Below are 16004 nucleotides of genomic sequence, written 5' to 3'. Positions count from 1 at the left end.
AGAGAACCAGTACATTCCATATCAGTCCAGGAAACTGAACCCAGTGCAAAGCCAGCCATACTGGAACCACTGAGTGTTTTGCATGTGTTTTCCATAACACTTCCATCATTTTGCCTATCGTGGTTTTCTGGAGAGTCTATTTGAAAATGTTGTTTACATTTTCAGATCAGTTTGGGATGTGAACAAGTTGTTATTCAGTGAGCATCCTTTCTGGTGATGGACTGAGGCAGGCTCCATTAATGTAATCTAGGCCAAAAATATTTGAAACTTGCTTCAGGTGGTGGTTTATGGGTTTCTGCCTAGCACAAACTTGAAGTTACCATGGTCATATTTCAAAAGTCAGTTTTAGAAAGGCATAGATCAAGTTTCTTATGCGAGACAGAAGTTTATTGTACAGAAACAAGTACACCAAGCTTCCAAAAATATTTTGGTATATTTTGCTCTAATATTAATAAAGCTTAGTTTACAAAACTCTGCTGTTCCTCAGGCAGAATGCTTTACGATCAAGGTTTACAAGATTTTGAAATGTACTGTAACAAAGAACAAAACATGTTAAGGCATCACAAACTAAAACCTTAATGACACCTTGGTAAACTAATCTCCCTGCTTTTGGAAGCTCAGTACGTACACACCTGCAGCCACAATCTGCTAAGATACTTTTGAACAGTGGAATATCAATTTCTTAGTTTCTCAAAAAACAAGTGCTGTTAGAATCTTAAACAGTTGAAGAATGCTGTTTAAAAATGTATTCTTTTAAAAGTACAATGCTTTCATGTTAAAACAGCATGAATAGGATCCTGGAGAAATGAGGCTGCCAAGCAAAGTAATGACATTTGGCTGACAGTCTAAAATATCTCCAGGGACACTTCCTTCAGAGCTATTCATACTTAAGGGTTCTTTGGGGGGAGATATGCCAGAAACAGCAAAAATAGAGGACTGACTTATTTCTTATTATTTAGGGACAAATCATTCCCAATGTGGGGTGGTTTGTTTGTTTGTTTGTTTACTTCAGTGAGAACTAATCTCTGAGTAGGATCATTAAATTTACATGTCCTGAGCTGGAGACTGCTTCAAGTTTGCAGTGACTGTTCAAAACACATTCATTACAAAAGAGATATGTACATTCATATAAAGTTGAAAAATTAGTAACTTATGTACATGAGAAGAAATCAGTTTTTCTTGCGTCTACTCCTTGTCAGCTCATACCTGCAAGACAGACATGGTAAGTAATTAGAGCAGTTTAAGACTTTTGTTAAAGTTTTAACTGGCACAACAGAGAGAAGCTGGGCTGCTTTGTAGGCAGCACAGCAAAGGAGGTTTCTGAGACGGCCTCAAACATCAGCTCTTTACCAAGAACTCTGGATGTGTCACTTTTTTCCTACTCCCCTAATTGCTGTATCCTTACATGAGACAGACTCCAGCTGGGCCAGGGCGCTGGGTTTCCTCTCCCACTGGCCAGTACTGGCTCAGTGCCTGGGTGGAGGGCAAGTGCCTGGACTACCCACACCGCATTCCTTGGGCTCCACTGAAGGAGAAAGAAGGAAGAACTATGGCCATTAACTACAGACATAGGAGGGAAAAACCCCCTGGTTCTTAATCTTTGCCTTAGACCAATGCTTAAGGTTTAAGTCTGAACCACAAGGAACACACAAGCAAAACTGTAAGTGGCTTATTATAATAGTTTCTATAAATGCTTTGTAATTAAAGTTTTATCATATATAGATATTGCTGATCAGAGTATTAATTTAGTTAAGATCTTTAGCCAAGTTAAAATTTGTTGCCAGGTTACTTTAATAAACATAATTCTTTTACTTATGTGTCCCAGTAGCTTTTATGGCAACTTAAAATATGCTGAAGACTATAATTTATATAGAGGCCTCTTATTAAAACTGTTTCACAGGGCAGGTATTGCACTGGCAACTGGATTAACACACAACTCAGATAAAATTACCAGATTAGTTCAAGTTAGTCCTGCGCTGGCAGGTCAAATATTCTTCTCGCCTCACCGAAATACACAGCCCCTTCACCAGCACTGCCGGCAGCAGTCACGCACCCTCCCAGCAAAGCAACCATCAGGCTTGGGAAGTACAGGGATGAAAACTTACCATTGTGCAAAACCTTTAATTAAGTCCTCCTGGGACAAGTCAATCCGCACCTTTAAAAAGTAAATTTTATTTCTTTGTATATTAGTGTATAAATTGATCAGCTAAGCTAGCCCTCCCCCCAGGTCAGACCCCCTTTCAAGTTCTAGGGCACAAGGGAGAAGAGCTTCCTGCCCTCCCAGGCCACGGGCAGCAGCCAGCCTCTGTGCTGCAGCTCAGTTTCTTGGCAGCCCTACTTGGAAATTTATCTGTCACTGAGGAAGTGATTCCAGTTTACTTTTCACAGAATCAAAGTTGTTCACAGAAAGCTTAAAGCATTGTTGGCAAATTCTGGGTTTTAATCACACATCTCTCTCGGCTTCGTGTTTGCACTATTGGAGCCATTCCCCAAACGGGCAGCAGTGGATCCCAGGAAACATGTTTTTACTTCAGGAGCACCCTTCTGAACTGAAGCAGCATGGCACACGAATCATGTGAGACCACACAAACTTCCACATGGATACAGCCTCATTTCCAGTGAAAATCTAGCAGAAAAAGTTGTTTCCAGATTGCTAGTCCTATTACTAGGACTTAGTTACTAGAACTGCATTTCAGGATTACAGGAATTGCTCTGTTCAGCTCTACTAAATCAGTAGTGTAGCTTCGTTAAACTTACTTTCCCCAGCTCCTTCCTTTCCTGTGAAATGAATGGCCTGCTGTTTTTCACTGCAATATCCAGTGTCCTTTTCTTGACATCTTCCAAAGATTCAAAAAATTCAAACCTAAAAGTTTTGAAAGGAGAGACTTAAGCCAAAAATTAAAATCCTCTAAGCATCAGTGGCCAGAACACAGAGACAGAATACAGCATCAGCGCCCAGAACTTTAACAGAGAAGGAAGACACAAAAGACAATTCTATAGTTAGATTTTATTGATGCTGTAAGAAATCTCTTCCAGGCCTCATGAAAGACTACGACACTGTTGTTTCGACTGTTCGCTGTGCTGGGTGAAGGAGGAAACATGCCTCCATGATTAAATGCTACTTACCCTCATTTTCCCCCTTCATGGACAATTAGGATGTTTTCCATGCAACCTTTATTACTCAGAGGAAACAGCTGAGCCAACCCCCCAAGTTTATGAAGTAGGCTTATACCACATTAAGAGAAGACAAAGGCTGAAACCTGTGGCAATTAAATTCTTAATGGCTCTGACTCACGCCTCTGGCACACATCATCTAATGTCAAGTGAGTTTTGTCCATGCTAAATCATTTAAGTTCTGCCCACTTGAATAGCTTTTCCTCAAGTCAGAGTTGTAAAACAGGTAATGTGTTTTGGAGCTAAGTATTGCTCAACCTATTGTGCTTAATTGAGGATGTACAGGACTCATCAATACTGAGGATGAGGAAAAAGAGATGCTGTTCCCTACAGCTGTGCTGGCACTACATCAGTGGAGTACATGAGAACAGGCAGAAGCAAAATCCACAGCTCTAGTGTCTAGGTTTGAGCGTTAAGGTGAAATATTTTAAAGTCTTTTCTCCATTTCTGACCTATATTGACATTATACAGAAAGGACCCAACATAGGAAAAAACAGTCACCCAGGATCACCCATTATTCTCGTATTTCATGTGTGTACCTTTCTCTAAATATGGGATTAAAACCACCTCTCACAAGAGCTCTGCTTCTAAGCATTACTGTGTTTGGGTTTATACAAAACACATTCCATTTCAGTGGCAAACCTGCAGGTGTGACACTGTCAGCAAAGAGGTGGGAGCATTTTACCCTGCTCCCACCAGGTCTCGATGACAACATCCATCTGTCTGTCCAGAGAATGGTCCAGTCTCAGAAGGCTTTGTATTTCTGCCTTTGATTTTTGGAAAGCTGTCAGAATAAGCACCAGGCAAGGAAGTATGAACAGAGAAGGCCTTGTGAGGTACCCAAATAGAAAGATTGCCTCTACAACGAGAAGAACTCAAACGTGGGTAAGGGAATGTCTGTCTGCAAAGCAGCAAGTGCAGCCTTCATCTGCTAGGATCAGGGAAGGGGGTGGGAATAAGGGGTGCCCAGCAGAAAACACCCTGCTCAGAGCAAGGCCTAAGTACTTGCTAATCACAGTTAAAGTGCCATTTTTTTCAGAAGACCTGCAAATGTTCACAAGACAACCCTTAGGAGCAACAGGAGCATACCTTATGTAAGCCCTTTTGTTATACAGAGATCATAACTATTTCAGCAGCAATCATAATTAACATTTTCTTACTTCTCATCATATTGGGGGTTCAGAGTTTTTTTCTTAACAGAAGTCTTCTTCCTGCTTGCCCATCTTCTATCTGGAAGCAGGTATATACGAACATACGGATCTACTCCACGATTGGAAGAGGGTACTAAGTTTCTGTCAAAAGAAATACAGTGTTGACAAGCAAGGCAGGTTCTCCCATCGTGTGTTTTAATACCTTTTCTCTCAGAATCAGAGCAACCCTTCATGAGTTCATGGGCCAAAAGCATTAATCTTGGGAGCTGGAACATAAGCAAATACAACTTCAAAGATGTGAAGTTAAAATTTTCATATCGGGGTTCCTAAATTAACATTTACAAATTCCGTCATAGGTATCAATCCTTATCATGATGCCTATCATGACATCCCAAGACACACATCGGTTGTCAGTGCTGTTCAGAGGGAGTTTTGGGTGGATGAAAGTTAAAGTATCTCTGCCACAGTGAGCACTACTCGCTGGCCTCTCACACACCTGCTACTGGCATTGACCAGAGCTGGCCTTGGTGAGGCTGCATAGATTGAAATCAGCCAATGCTAAGGTGTTTCAACCGGGCAGCTTACGCCGCACGCGGTTCTGCTCCAGCTTTGCTGAACAGAAGCTCAGAGAGCTCTTCCCCTTTCCTTTAGAGATAGGCACAAGCAATCGTCAGCATTACCTGCAGCCATTGACCAGCACGACGAGACTCTGCCGTATTGAAGCATACCGCACCGTCAGCTGAATCTCTCCCAGAGGCATTTCAGTCCCGCTGCAAGACAGTTGCACAGTCAAAGCTTTTAAATGCAGCTATTTAACAGACCACACGCGCAGACCTAGCGGCATGAAACAGGACACGAGCTTTTGAAGTTGGTGATGCGTTTTCAACTCAAACCAACTTTCAGGGCACTATTCTTCCTGGCATCCTAAGGCTTGCTACCTAGAAAGCAGCTAGACCACCAAGGCTCCACAGAAACAACCCTCCCGTTAGTGCCAGCACTGTCTAGCCAGCCTCCGGACAGGTACCTGACTTCAGTCCCACAGTAGAAACAGCCAAAAAAGCACCTAGTTGGCCCGCTGTAGATGGAGCAGCAACGTACAGGTTAGCATGTTACACAGCTCCTTTGAGGATGTCTGTATATGCAAAATGGGACCTTTTTTATATTTCATTCTGCATGTTATTAAAGTGGTTTTAAATCCAAAATACTGCTTAAAAATGGTTTTTAAATGGTTTACAAATGAGGCCCTGTTCAGAGCTAGAGAATTTGCCAGTTCAGAAGTACTAGATTGAACGGCTGGAGCTGGGTTTGATGTTCAGGTTTATAACTGCTCTGGTGCTCTCTTAATTGAGATGGACCTTCTTTGCTACTTCAGTCCATTAAGGATTCTACTAGCTCCATTTTGCACCCCAGGACAGACAGATCCAGCTCTCTGTCTGCCTCAACAGAGCAGACTACCTGCAGCCTCACACTGCGGGAAGGGCACACACATGAGCGCACCTATTCACAAAAACTTTGTTCACAGCATTATGAATCTTAAAAATCACTGGATAAAACACAGCATCCAAAACTTTAAGCAGCCAGATATGCTTATGAAGAGTTTATGTTTTTACAGAAGTGGGATATTCAGATTTGCAATCTCCTGTTGCTAAAATCATGAGTGTTATGGGACCCAGGATATTCTGTGTGAGAGGCTCTTAAACAATATAAAGCCAAAACATGCAGCACCTCTTAGGAGAGCCAGAGAAGGAAATGCTTTCACTTTACACCTGATCTGATAGTGACCCTGTAATTTACTTTGCTGTTGACTGGAATACTTAAGTCAATTCTTCGTAAGGGGATTTGAGACCCAAGACTCCAAACGACTTAGCAGACTTGAATTCAACTGTATGCAACAGTGACCTATAAAACCTAAACCTTCCCAAGAGAAGAACAATTCAGCTGGAAGAACGACCTACTTATGAAGGTCCAGATTGCTGCTACTTAATTCAAAGCAAGAAGAAGGCAGAGAACCCAGCGAAGTGACGCTGGGCGCAAGCCTCAGTTCTTGTACGACTGGCAACGTGGGCACTACCGCTGCTCTGGTATGCAACACTGACGATGGGTGATGCTCTGGATTTTGCTCATGCTCTGTCTCATTAAAGCCAGCAATAGTTTCGCTTGGTGCAGGTGCTGCTGAACTGTCATTTGTGTCCAGGTCTTCTCTGCCATCCTTTTTCGGCACGGCTTCAAGTGGCGCAGAGTCTTTGCTCGCTGGAGGTACTTTTGAGACTTCTGGTTTTGGTGGGGAGGCAAACTTCTGCTGGTTTCCACCCTTCATGACACGCATGGGACCTTGCTTCGAGGCATTGACACCAGCCTTGACTCTTTGTGGATCGGGTTCTTCAACATTCAAGGCCTAAAAGTCACAAAGGAGAGAAATGAGTGCTGCTCCCAAAGCACTGCGGTTAATGCCAGCATTACCACCTAGGATGAAATTTCACCACAAAACTGTAACAGCAGGAATCTGCCATTAGAGATAAAAGAGGCCTATGGGATTGGCTGTGACGTTCTCTTCCCTTGTCCTACTGTGTATGTATTTAACAGTGTCTAAACACTGATCCAGAGCGCGATGAGTAAACAATTCCAAAGCATCAGTCTCTCTTAATGTTTAGCAGTTTGATTTCCCCAGCTTAGATTTTTCCAGTCCAACTTTTTATTTTCATGAGAAGATTTTCAGCAATGGCAGTGTTTTTTTTTTAGTTTAAGGAAGCCTCAGGGATCCCTCTCAGCTCCACCACACACTCTTAATTGCACTTAAGAACCCTGTCACACTTCTACTTTCTACTCATCTGTGAAGCAAAGCTGCGTTTCTCCATGCCCACGTTTCATCTCCTTTACCTGGTTAGAACTGGGTGCTTCTGCTGGGGAAGCCAAGTGAATACAGCAAAGAACAACTTACCCGCAACACAAGTTTCATCTTAATGAAGCTGTCTGAACTGGAATGATCCAGCTGAAATCTCTGATCCAGAGTCATGTTTGGCTCCTTAAGTAAGTGGGAGAGACATACCACTGAAGTACCGAGGGCACTATCTCGATCTTTGTCTTTTATCTTGGGGAGGGGGGGAAAAAAAAGTTATTATTAGATGGCAAACTGGAAAGCATACCACTGGGAACAGCAAAGCAAGAAGGTATTTCAGTCAGAGACCAAAATTAGCTTATTTACTTGAGGATATACGATCAAGTATGGTTACTTTCAAATGGGTGATGCCAGTATTTCAGGACTGTAACGAATTAGTATGTTTGGAGTAAAAATCCCATTTCTAATTATGCAGAGAAGGAACTGCCTTAGTAGAAAAACTAGGCCCTGGGATTAACTTGACTTTCCTTACTTGCTCTGGGGAAAGTGTCCCAGGCAGCTGGGATGACCACTGGCCTAAACCTTTACAGGCTTTTTAGGTAATAGTTTGTTTAGCCTATTCAACCTCAATACACCACCTACGTTCAAATCCACTTCTGCAGCCGAGTGAACAGTCGTAGAACTGGCTGTGACTGCAATGTGTATGCTGGTGAGATACAGTATTTCTTAACAAGCCAGAACACCAAGGTAAAGAGATAGGACTCTAGTTGAGAATTATGAAGGCTGCAATTTCTGACAGCAAGGTATTCATGGCTTTACTACACACAAACCTGTATAGAGCCTTCTTTGCACTTTGCAGCCAAAAATGTCCCATGTTTTGAACTAAGCTATTGTGCGTTACATGATCCTAGAGCAAAGGTAGGTATCAGCATCACCTAACAGAGAATCACCTGTGCAACAACAGGTGCTTCTTCCACCTTTTAAGTAGGACCACCCCAGTACAAGCACACAGAAACAACCAGCACAAATCACATCCACCATTAAAGAGATTTCTTCCTACAGATGTGCGTTTGCTCTTCAAAGGAAAGGCTGTTCTCTCACCTCAACATGGAGTGACTGGGAATGAGCGCTGTGGACAAAGAAGGTGAAAGCCTGGCCCCACATGGGATCTTTGCTGAAATTGCAGGTCTGCAACAAGAAGATTATGGAATACATGTTAGCTTATTCTGTAAGCAGCAAAGAATACCATGACACTGATCACCAGAGAGGGTCACAGTGACCCTCTTGTTCTATTCAGTGATGCTACACCTCAGATGTATGGAGAGAGTGAAATTTCCAGGTCAGAAGCATGCAGAAGCAAAGTCTCTGGCAAAACCAGAACAAGTTCTGTGGGGTGTGGAAATGCCGAAGAACAAGTCTGGTGAGCTGCAGTTGGCCCCAGCCAGTGCTGCCTGGACCAGCAGCCTGCCTCACCTGTAGCAAGGCACCGCTCCCTCCCTCCCACCTCTCCACCCAGGGAGAGCCAGAGTGCTGCTGCCAGCCTGCAGGCACCCAGACCCAGCTCCCAAAGCTGCAGCAAGCTGGCGGAGAAGGCCAAGAAAGCTAGAGGGGCAGTTTGAGGGGTGTAGAGCTTGTGGAAAGAGTAGGAGGGCACAGCTTCAGCATCATCCACTTCAAGGATGAAAGAGCATGGAAAGCACCCGTGGGGGCTGTGGCTGAGGCTGCTTCGTAAAACAGCTGCTTCTGCCAGTCCACGAGTGGTGGCAGCAAGGGAAAAGGAGCAGGGGAAAGCTGGAAGTCTGACCTAGCTTGGGAGAGGCAGGTGATGTGGTGGGGAAAAGCAAAAGCCAAAAAAGGTAAAAACACAAGCAGAACCCAATTTCTGGATGGAGCAGGTGGAAGAAACAAAGGAAAACAGGCACCAGTCCTGTATACTTGTGTGTAGCCAACAGGATTCATTCCTATTTGTTGGGTGTCCAAAAGAACATAGGGCTGCCCTCACCCACCTCCAGCTCTGGAGCAATAAACATGGCAGCTACTGGGAGGGCAGAACTCAGCTGTTGTTCATATTGATCAGACAAAAGTAAGTATTAAATATTGAGAAAGGAACTGAAAGCGGAGAAGATCTGGATACATCTTGCCCAGGTGAAAAAAAAAATTTCAGTAAAACTGTGAAACACAGGAGTCAGGAGACTGATGAGGCAACAAATGCCACTTTGATGAAAATGACACTCTGCCCTGAGAAAGCATGAGCCAGATTGGAGACCTATCATTTTTCCCTCTTCAACCCTTGTAGAACTAGAGTATCTTGACCAACGTGACCTTGTGGCCATGAGCACAAAACCACACACCCGTACAGCAGCTGATCAGACATGCACTAATCGAGCACAACTCAGAGACACAGTGCTTCCACATGCTGCTTGACTCCCACCTCCCGGCCTCTGCAGCTATCACCACAGGTACAGCTCCTCACATCAGCTTCACTAGTCCCAGCCTTCCTAGGGGCTACTTGGAGATAGTCACCCATAAAATAGAAAGTATTTAAGGAAAGCAGAAGAGTCAAACAACCTCACCTTGCTTTTCTGAGTCTTGTTTCCTACTGTGAGCAGGACGAAGGAGGAAGGTTCTCGTTCCACCTTCTGTCATTTAATACAAGCAAAAAAAAAAAGAAAGCAGGAAAAAAAACAGAAGAGACATTTGTAGTTTACAGGAAGCAATATCAAACCACTACTCTTACTTGAAATAAGTCGCTGGAATGCTGACAATAGTTTTCAGCTGTGGAACATCTGAAGAGTGCAGTACACAGGAAAGACTCCAGCCATAACAGCACAGTCTTACCCTCTACCATCAAGAGCACACATTTAAGGCAAAGTTTTATGTATTTAGGTCTCAATAGGGGAGCAGTTAATCTGTCAGAAGCTGGGAGGAAACAGAAGGCTCAGTGGGAAGTCTTCATCATTCCTGAATGAAACAGGACTCTCAGAATTGGTTTCCAAGGCTCAGGACTTGCTGTAAAGCAGCTAGAAGCCAGTCTTCAGCATCAAGTAACAACTCCTTTCCAGAAGTAATAATACTGCACCTCTTGTGCTGTGCTTCTCTGCACTAATTCTATAGAAGTTATGGCTGAGGATCTGGTCTTGACACAACATTGTATACAAAGAGGATACAATGAAGTCCAGAATTAAGGATTATCAGATGTGATGTGTATCACAGTGCTAACTTATCTAAATTGTAAAGATAGCATTTATAAGGGGAGCTACTCAGAGAGAATGGGCAGCTTTATGCATTGCTCAGAGCTGTGGTTGTGTGTAGCTTGTCCAAGAAAAAAGGGAGAAAGACATTATTCCCTATACCCACCATTTACATCACAGTAGCAAAATGCAGTATTTGGGGGAAAAAGTAAACAGAAGCAAAGAGAGAGAAGGCACGAATGACAGAGTGGTTTCTGAATCCCTCTAACACTGAGGGGGAAGGAGTCTGTTGGTCAGGTCTCCAGTGGACAGGAAGGTTACCACAAACAAGCATATTCCTCCCACCCCAATGTGAGAGGTCAAGCTGGAACAGCTCAGCATGGAAAGAACCTCTGCAGCAGCAGAAAGCAGAACATGACTTGGTCTGGTGTCTGGAAGCTCTCTGTCCAAAGTATAAAATAAAAATAAAGACAACCCCACACACAATCAAATATTTCTGCTTTGCATTCCCCCTTGAACCTCCTAGACTTTCACTGGGGTATGGGTGAACTTTCAATCACTATTTTGAACACCTGGTCACTTAGATTCTGACAGTGGAGAGACTATTTCTTTTTAACCACAGCTAGTTTCAGTTGCTACGATACCACATAATCCAGAATGTTGTTTTGCAAGCATGGGAGAAGAATATAAATTTTACCTTGAGGTACTTGTTATTTTTGATCTTCTTTGCTCCACATTCGCCATTTGAATACTCAAAGTGGTTTTTCTGAATTAGCAAAAGAGTATTTGAAAACAATTAATTTGTGGGCTTTAAAAAAAGGTTATAAGTGAAGGTTGCCTGCATGTAGTTTGTACTTACTGGAAGGTTGAAGGCACTGTCCAAGTAGACTATCAGAATAGCTGTAGACAGACCCTTCTGATCCTGCAAAGGCCAGGAAAGATAAAACAAAACAAAACACAAGATAGGCACGATCACCCATCAAGGACAATGGAAAGCACAACACAAATTCAAAGGACAGTTTTTGACAGCTAAGCAGCTCTTCACCTTTCTCCCACAACTTGCAATTTAGACGAGCACAAGCCAATACAGCATGACAGTTTTAAGTACACCAGTTAGACAAGGTGTAAGTCTTTTCAATTCACTGGCCTTAATGCTCTTCATCTCTCTAGTGCAGAACTGGTTGGATTCCCCAGTGCACCAAGACACATGCTCAACCACATACATCAACATCAGTAATCCAGTGTCAGCAGAACAAAGCCTGGAAACAAATTTTATTCCCTTCAGTGGAACTCAAATGCTTTTGCTTGATTATGAAGAAACAGTATCCTTGGGAGATGGGCTTTATCCAAGCAATTCTGCTGGACAAGTAAGACACCATTTGGAACCATGACCCCACCAAGCACCAGTGCTGGGTATGTGTCTATGACTAGTATAGGTTATACACAGCAGTCCTACACAGATCCTAGATGAAGAGGGAAAGGAAAAATTATCAAAGAAGGGAACTGTGAGAGGCCACTTTGCAAAGAGTCAAACAAACCTTTGCTAATTCAAGCAAAAAGAACAGCCAGATTTGAGTTACTCCTGAGCTACCAAGGGACCTGGGGCAAGCAAATGCCCTTCCTCTTCAGGAGGTGGCGGGAGGGACAGAAATCACATCAAAACCTTGTCAGACAAAACCTTGTCAGACAAAAATAAACTCCCATGAGTTTGCCTGGGGTTCCTAATTTTACACACTCCTTTGTTGATCACTGGAGAGGGATCAGAGTATCTGAATCCTTTAAGTAAATCTACTCACCTCATGAAGCTTTTCTTGGTCATTTACTAGTGAAAGCCACTCCAGTTTTAAATGCAAGTGTCCGCTTGTTGTCTTACTTAAGGGAAACCACTAAATGGAGACAAGAGAGTAACTTGGGAACTGTGAGGCAGAATAATTTTTTTATATATGTTGCAGTCAGACTTACGTACAATAGACAATATGAATTGTACTTTGAGCGCCTTAACCTGCATTTTTGACATTTAGATTGTAGCATGTCCATCTACTTAGAAACACAAGCCAGAAAAAAAACTAAAATAAGATACCCATATACATGCAAAGCATATGGCTGTCTCCAACCAGCAGCAGCACAAGACAAGCACCCTGGCACTGTTTACAGAGTGCTGCATTGCAGGATGAACCACAATACAACCCAATCATTTCTTCCCTCAGCAATCAGACTGCTTCACCAAACTTTATCAGTAGCCTTGTACAAAACATTTGATACATACAGGACACAAGGTACCAACACAAGTTATCCCACTGTGGGCTCAGCATAACCTCAGGGTTGTCTGAGGTTGCCAGCTTGATTGCAAAAATTATTTTAATAGCTACTTCAAGTTTTCTGAGCAAAAGCAGTTTCTTTTTGTGAAAATACCACAGTTCAAGTGTGCAAGGAAGCTTTAAAAGCACACAGAGGCAATATAGTAGCAAGCAGGAGAGCACAAATGAGTGCATGGAAGCGTACACCACCAACTACATTTAGAAATAAACTGTGATCTTTACCTCATCAACAGTTCTGTCATTCATTACATCCACTAGGCTTATAAGCAAGCTGAAAGACAAAAAGCAAACATTTCAGTGTATATTTAGACATATAGCATACTGCTGTTGGGGGAAGGAGGGGAGAAGAAATCGCCACCAAAAAAGCCCACATTCATCTGTTCCAAATAGCAACTTCTACGCATTACCTGTGTGCGTGTGCGCTGGAACGCACACTTCTGAAGTCTCCCCCTTGAAACACCTCCAAAACTAAAATATATTTGAAGTAAATCTCAAGTCATATAGTAACCATCACTTAATGGCTTCCTAGGATTCCCTGCAGGAGTCTGGGCCTTGTTCAGAGTTAGTTGCACTAGGAACTAATAACTTGGTATCAATATCTGGACAAAAGGAATAGATTCCTTCAATATTAAGTTTACAGCATGAATAATCTGGGTGTCCCATTTCAGAGGACTGGACCCCAAGCAAGGGTCATGCTAATTTACCTGCCCATAAAGTCATCTTTATCTGGATCTTCATCGTATAAGTCCACTTCTAAGTCCTGACCAGGCACTTCATGAACAACAAACTGGAGGAGAAAGAGGTATTGATTAAAAATAAAAAGCATTCACATAGGTTCGTATAGGCTGCGGACAAGAATACAAGACTTCACAGCTCTATAACACATTAAGGACATTCCCTGCTGCTTTGTGGCTAATCATGTGACAAATATAGTTGATTATAGGTGAAATTATTTCAAAACCAATTTGCTTGTTTCTGCACTACAAGCTAAACCCCTCAAACTGGTATCCCTAATAAGCAGGGAAGAATCAATGCTAGAGCAGACTACAGCTGCACAGACTACTGCATTGATTGATATTTAAAGCAGTGCTTTGCACCGCCTCCAAAAACCCACATATGTAAATCAGATCAACCTGAATGACATTTCAAGTTTGCAATGTAAATTGGAACTTGTTTAAGGGACAGAAATGCCTTATCAATCAAGTAACAAGGAAGTCCACCTGCTCCAGTGCAGTCAGTTAAGAGAAGGTCCTCCAAGCACAGGGGTGTAAATGGCTGTGCATCCTATAGATGTAAAGATCAAAAGATTCAGTACCTCAAATGTCTCATTCCAAATGGGATTAAGATCTCGGGAAACTGTCTTGCTTCGATACTGCACCGTGCCAACGCGAAGAAGAGCATATGGGTCAGACTTCCCCCTGATTGCACCAAGGAAACTGTCTTTCTGGACAAGGTTTTCAGCTTCTAGCAGATGAACCCTTATTACTCCCTGGATAAATTAAAATACAAAATTGGTCATGAAAATGTGATCTTTGAATAATCATAATATGCTACCTCCTAAAACTAGTTATTTCAGGCAGCAAGGGTAGTCACCATGGCAGGTCTGCAAAGACATATATTTTGATGCAGTATATTTCAAATGACAGCTGTATTAAAACACTTTTCCCAGCATTTACCTAGAAAAACCCCCAAATTTAAACAGATACACAATGCAATTTAGATAATTGGGCAGGAAATATTTTTCATTTTTAAAACAGAAACATACATATGCACACAGGACTACAGTCACAGTCAAATCAAATGTGGAGTGAAGATCAATTCCCACTGACTGAAGGAGGAACTAAGCATCCATTGGCAGGTTCTTATTTTATTGCAGAGTGGCCATTCAGCTTCAATTGGTGATGCAAGTTTGCAATAGGGAGTATCCCTTTGTCATTCATTTATATTTACCCTCATTAACGAGCATATTAGGTATTTGATGGATGACAGAGGCTGAAGATCTGGATATATGTCAAGCATTTAGATCTGGGAGATCTCAGCAGGGTTGTTTTTCCCTGAAATTTTTTCTGTAGCAAAAAGGTGTCACCCTCTGAGGTTCCTATTTATACCCCTTCACATCATCAGTAAAAAAATTAAGTGGTCTGACACTCATTGCTTATGTATTTACTTTCTCTAACTGAAGATCTGTGGAAATATCAAATGAGACTAAACACTTAAATTGTTAAATGAACTCAGTGTATAAACAAACTTCTTATACTACATACAGAGGGTAGGAACAGCCCCCACCCTCATGCCCCCAAATTATGAACTATCCAACACCTGCTTTTATATTTCTGAAATATCACCTAAAGAAAGCCTACAATCCAGGTTAAAACTGCTGATGAGAGCTGGATGTTCAGGAACCTAACACACTAAGCTCATGTGCAGCCACGTTGTGACAACTGGGCACTCAGGTAGATTAACTGAAAAAAACTCACATGTGGGATAGGGAACCTCAAGAGGGCAATGTTCATGTTCTTCTTCAGAGGCACTGTGATCCTGTTTGGTAGAACCAGGCGTGCAGCTATGAAGTCTTGAATTAGCGAGTCCGACATTACGCTGCAGGTGGCAGGGGGGAAAAAAAAAAAAAAAACAGGCAAATTAAATCTCTACAATTGATTGCCATTTCAGTTAGAATGAAAGAACGGGGCACAGCACAAGAAACAAGTGCTTCAAGAGGAGTGATACTGCCTACCTTCCCCCAAAGCGTGCCTACATGCAACTGCACAGGGGCAGAAGAAACTCACACTTGTGACATTTAACTTAGAGCAAGAGGGAACGGAGAGTACAGTCTAACACCAGAACCAGTCACCAAAGATGGATGTGGATCACCGTGAAAGGTTAGGCTGTCTCCTAACAGTGTCCAGTTGAGCTGCTGCAGAGGAGAATATGAGCACGGGGCAGCCTCTCAAGATCCCTTTCAATCTTATTTCCTAATCGCCATTGCCTTGTGGCACACATGGTACCGTGCCCACTTGCACGCAGGGATGTTCCAGTCGAGGGTTACTAGGGCTGGATGTGAATTGGGCTCTAGCAGGATGTAAATGATGGATGGGAGCTTAGGCCATGTGATGAGATCGTCATGCACCCAAACAAGTCCTACAAACTCATGCGCCTTCTGGGTTTCCTTGGAAATGCCAGAGACAGCCAAGGTGAGGAGGGAATCTGGAATTTTCAGCATTTCACAGGCAGCTGAAGACCTTGAGGTAGTTTGTTTATAGACTTAGAACATGGCCCCAGCCCACAATGCTGCTGTTGGCCACATGCTGAGACATTACTGTAAAATGGAAGGAAA

At 42.7% G+C, this 16004-nt stretch overlaps 1 protein-coding gene across 1 annotated transcript in view; it reads right to left on the bottom strand.

Annotated features, from left to right (window-relative positions):
• Nucleotides 1-289: 289 nt before the first annotated feature.
• The window catches only part of ESYT3 (extended synaptotagmin 3), a 33842-nt gene continuing 18127 nt past the window's right edge, over nt 290-16004 (bottom strand). Inside the window, exons 8-23 of the mRNA XM_074828662.1 lie at nt 15148-15268; nt 13986-14159; nt 13375-13457; nt 12893-12941; nt 12149-12238; nt 11212-11274; nt 11050-11118; nt 9735-9800; nt 8263-8349; nt 7264-7413; nt 6281-6720; nt 5006-5095; nt 4335-4466; nt 2758-2863; nt 2106-2155; nt 290-1206 (exon numbers count right to left, since the gene is read on the bottom strand). Coding sequence (XP_074684763.1) covers nt 1170-1206; nt 2106-2155; nt 2758-2863; nt 4335-4466; nt 5006-5095; nt 6281-6720; nt 7264-7413; nt 8263-8349; nt 9735-9800; nt 11050-11118; nt 11212-11274; nt 12149-12238; nt 12893-12941; nt 13375-13457; nt 13986-14159; nt 15148-15268 — 1807 coding nt within the window. The 3' untranslated portion in view covers nt 290-1169. The remainder of the gene's footprint in view (nt 1207-2105; nt 2156-2757; nt 2864-4334; nt 4467-5005; nt 5096-6280; nt 6721-7263; nt 7414-8262; nt 8350-9734; nt 9801-11049; nt 11119-11211; nt 11275-12148; nt 12239-12892; nt 12942-13374; nt 13458-13985; nt 14160-15147; nt 15269-16004) is intronic.

The sequence above is a fragment of the Strix aluco genome, chromosome 6 (assembly GCF_031877795.1).
Source record: "Strix aluco isolate bStrAlu1 chromosome 6, bStrAlu1.hap1, whole genome shotgun sequence".
Lineage (NCBI taxonomy): Eukaryota > Metazoa > Chordata > Aves > Strigiformes > Strigidae > Strix > Strix aluco.
The sequence above is the reverse complement of the archived record's forward strand: the minus strand, read 5'-3'. Positions and strand labels throughout refer to the sequence as shown.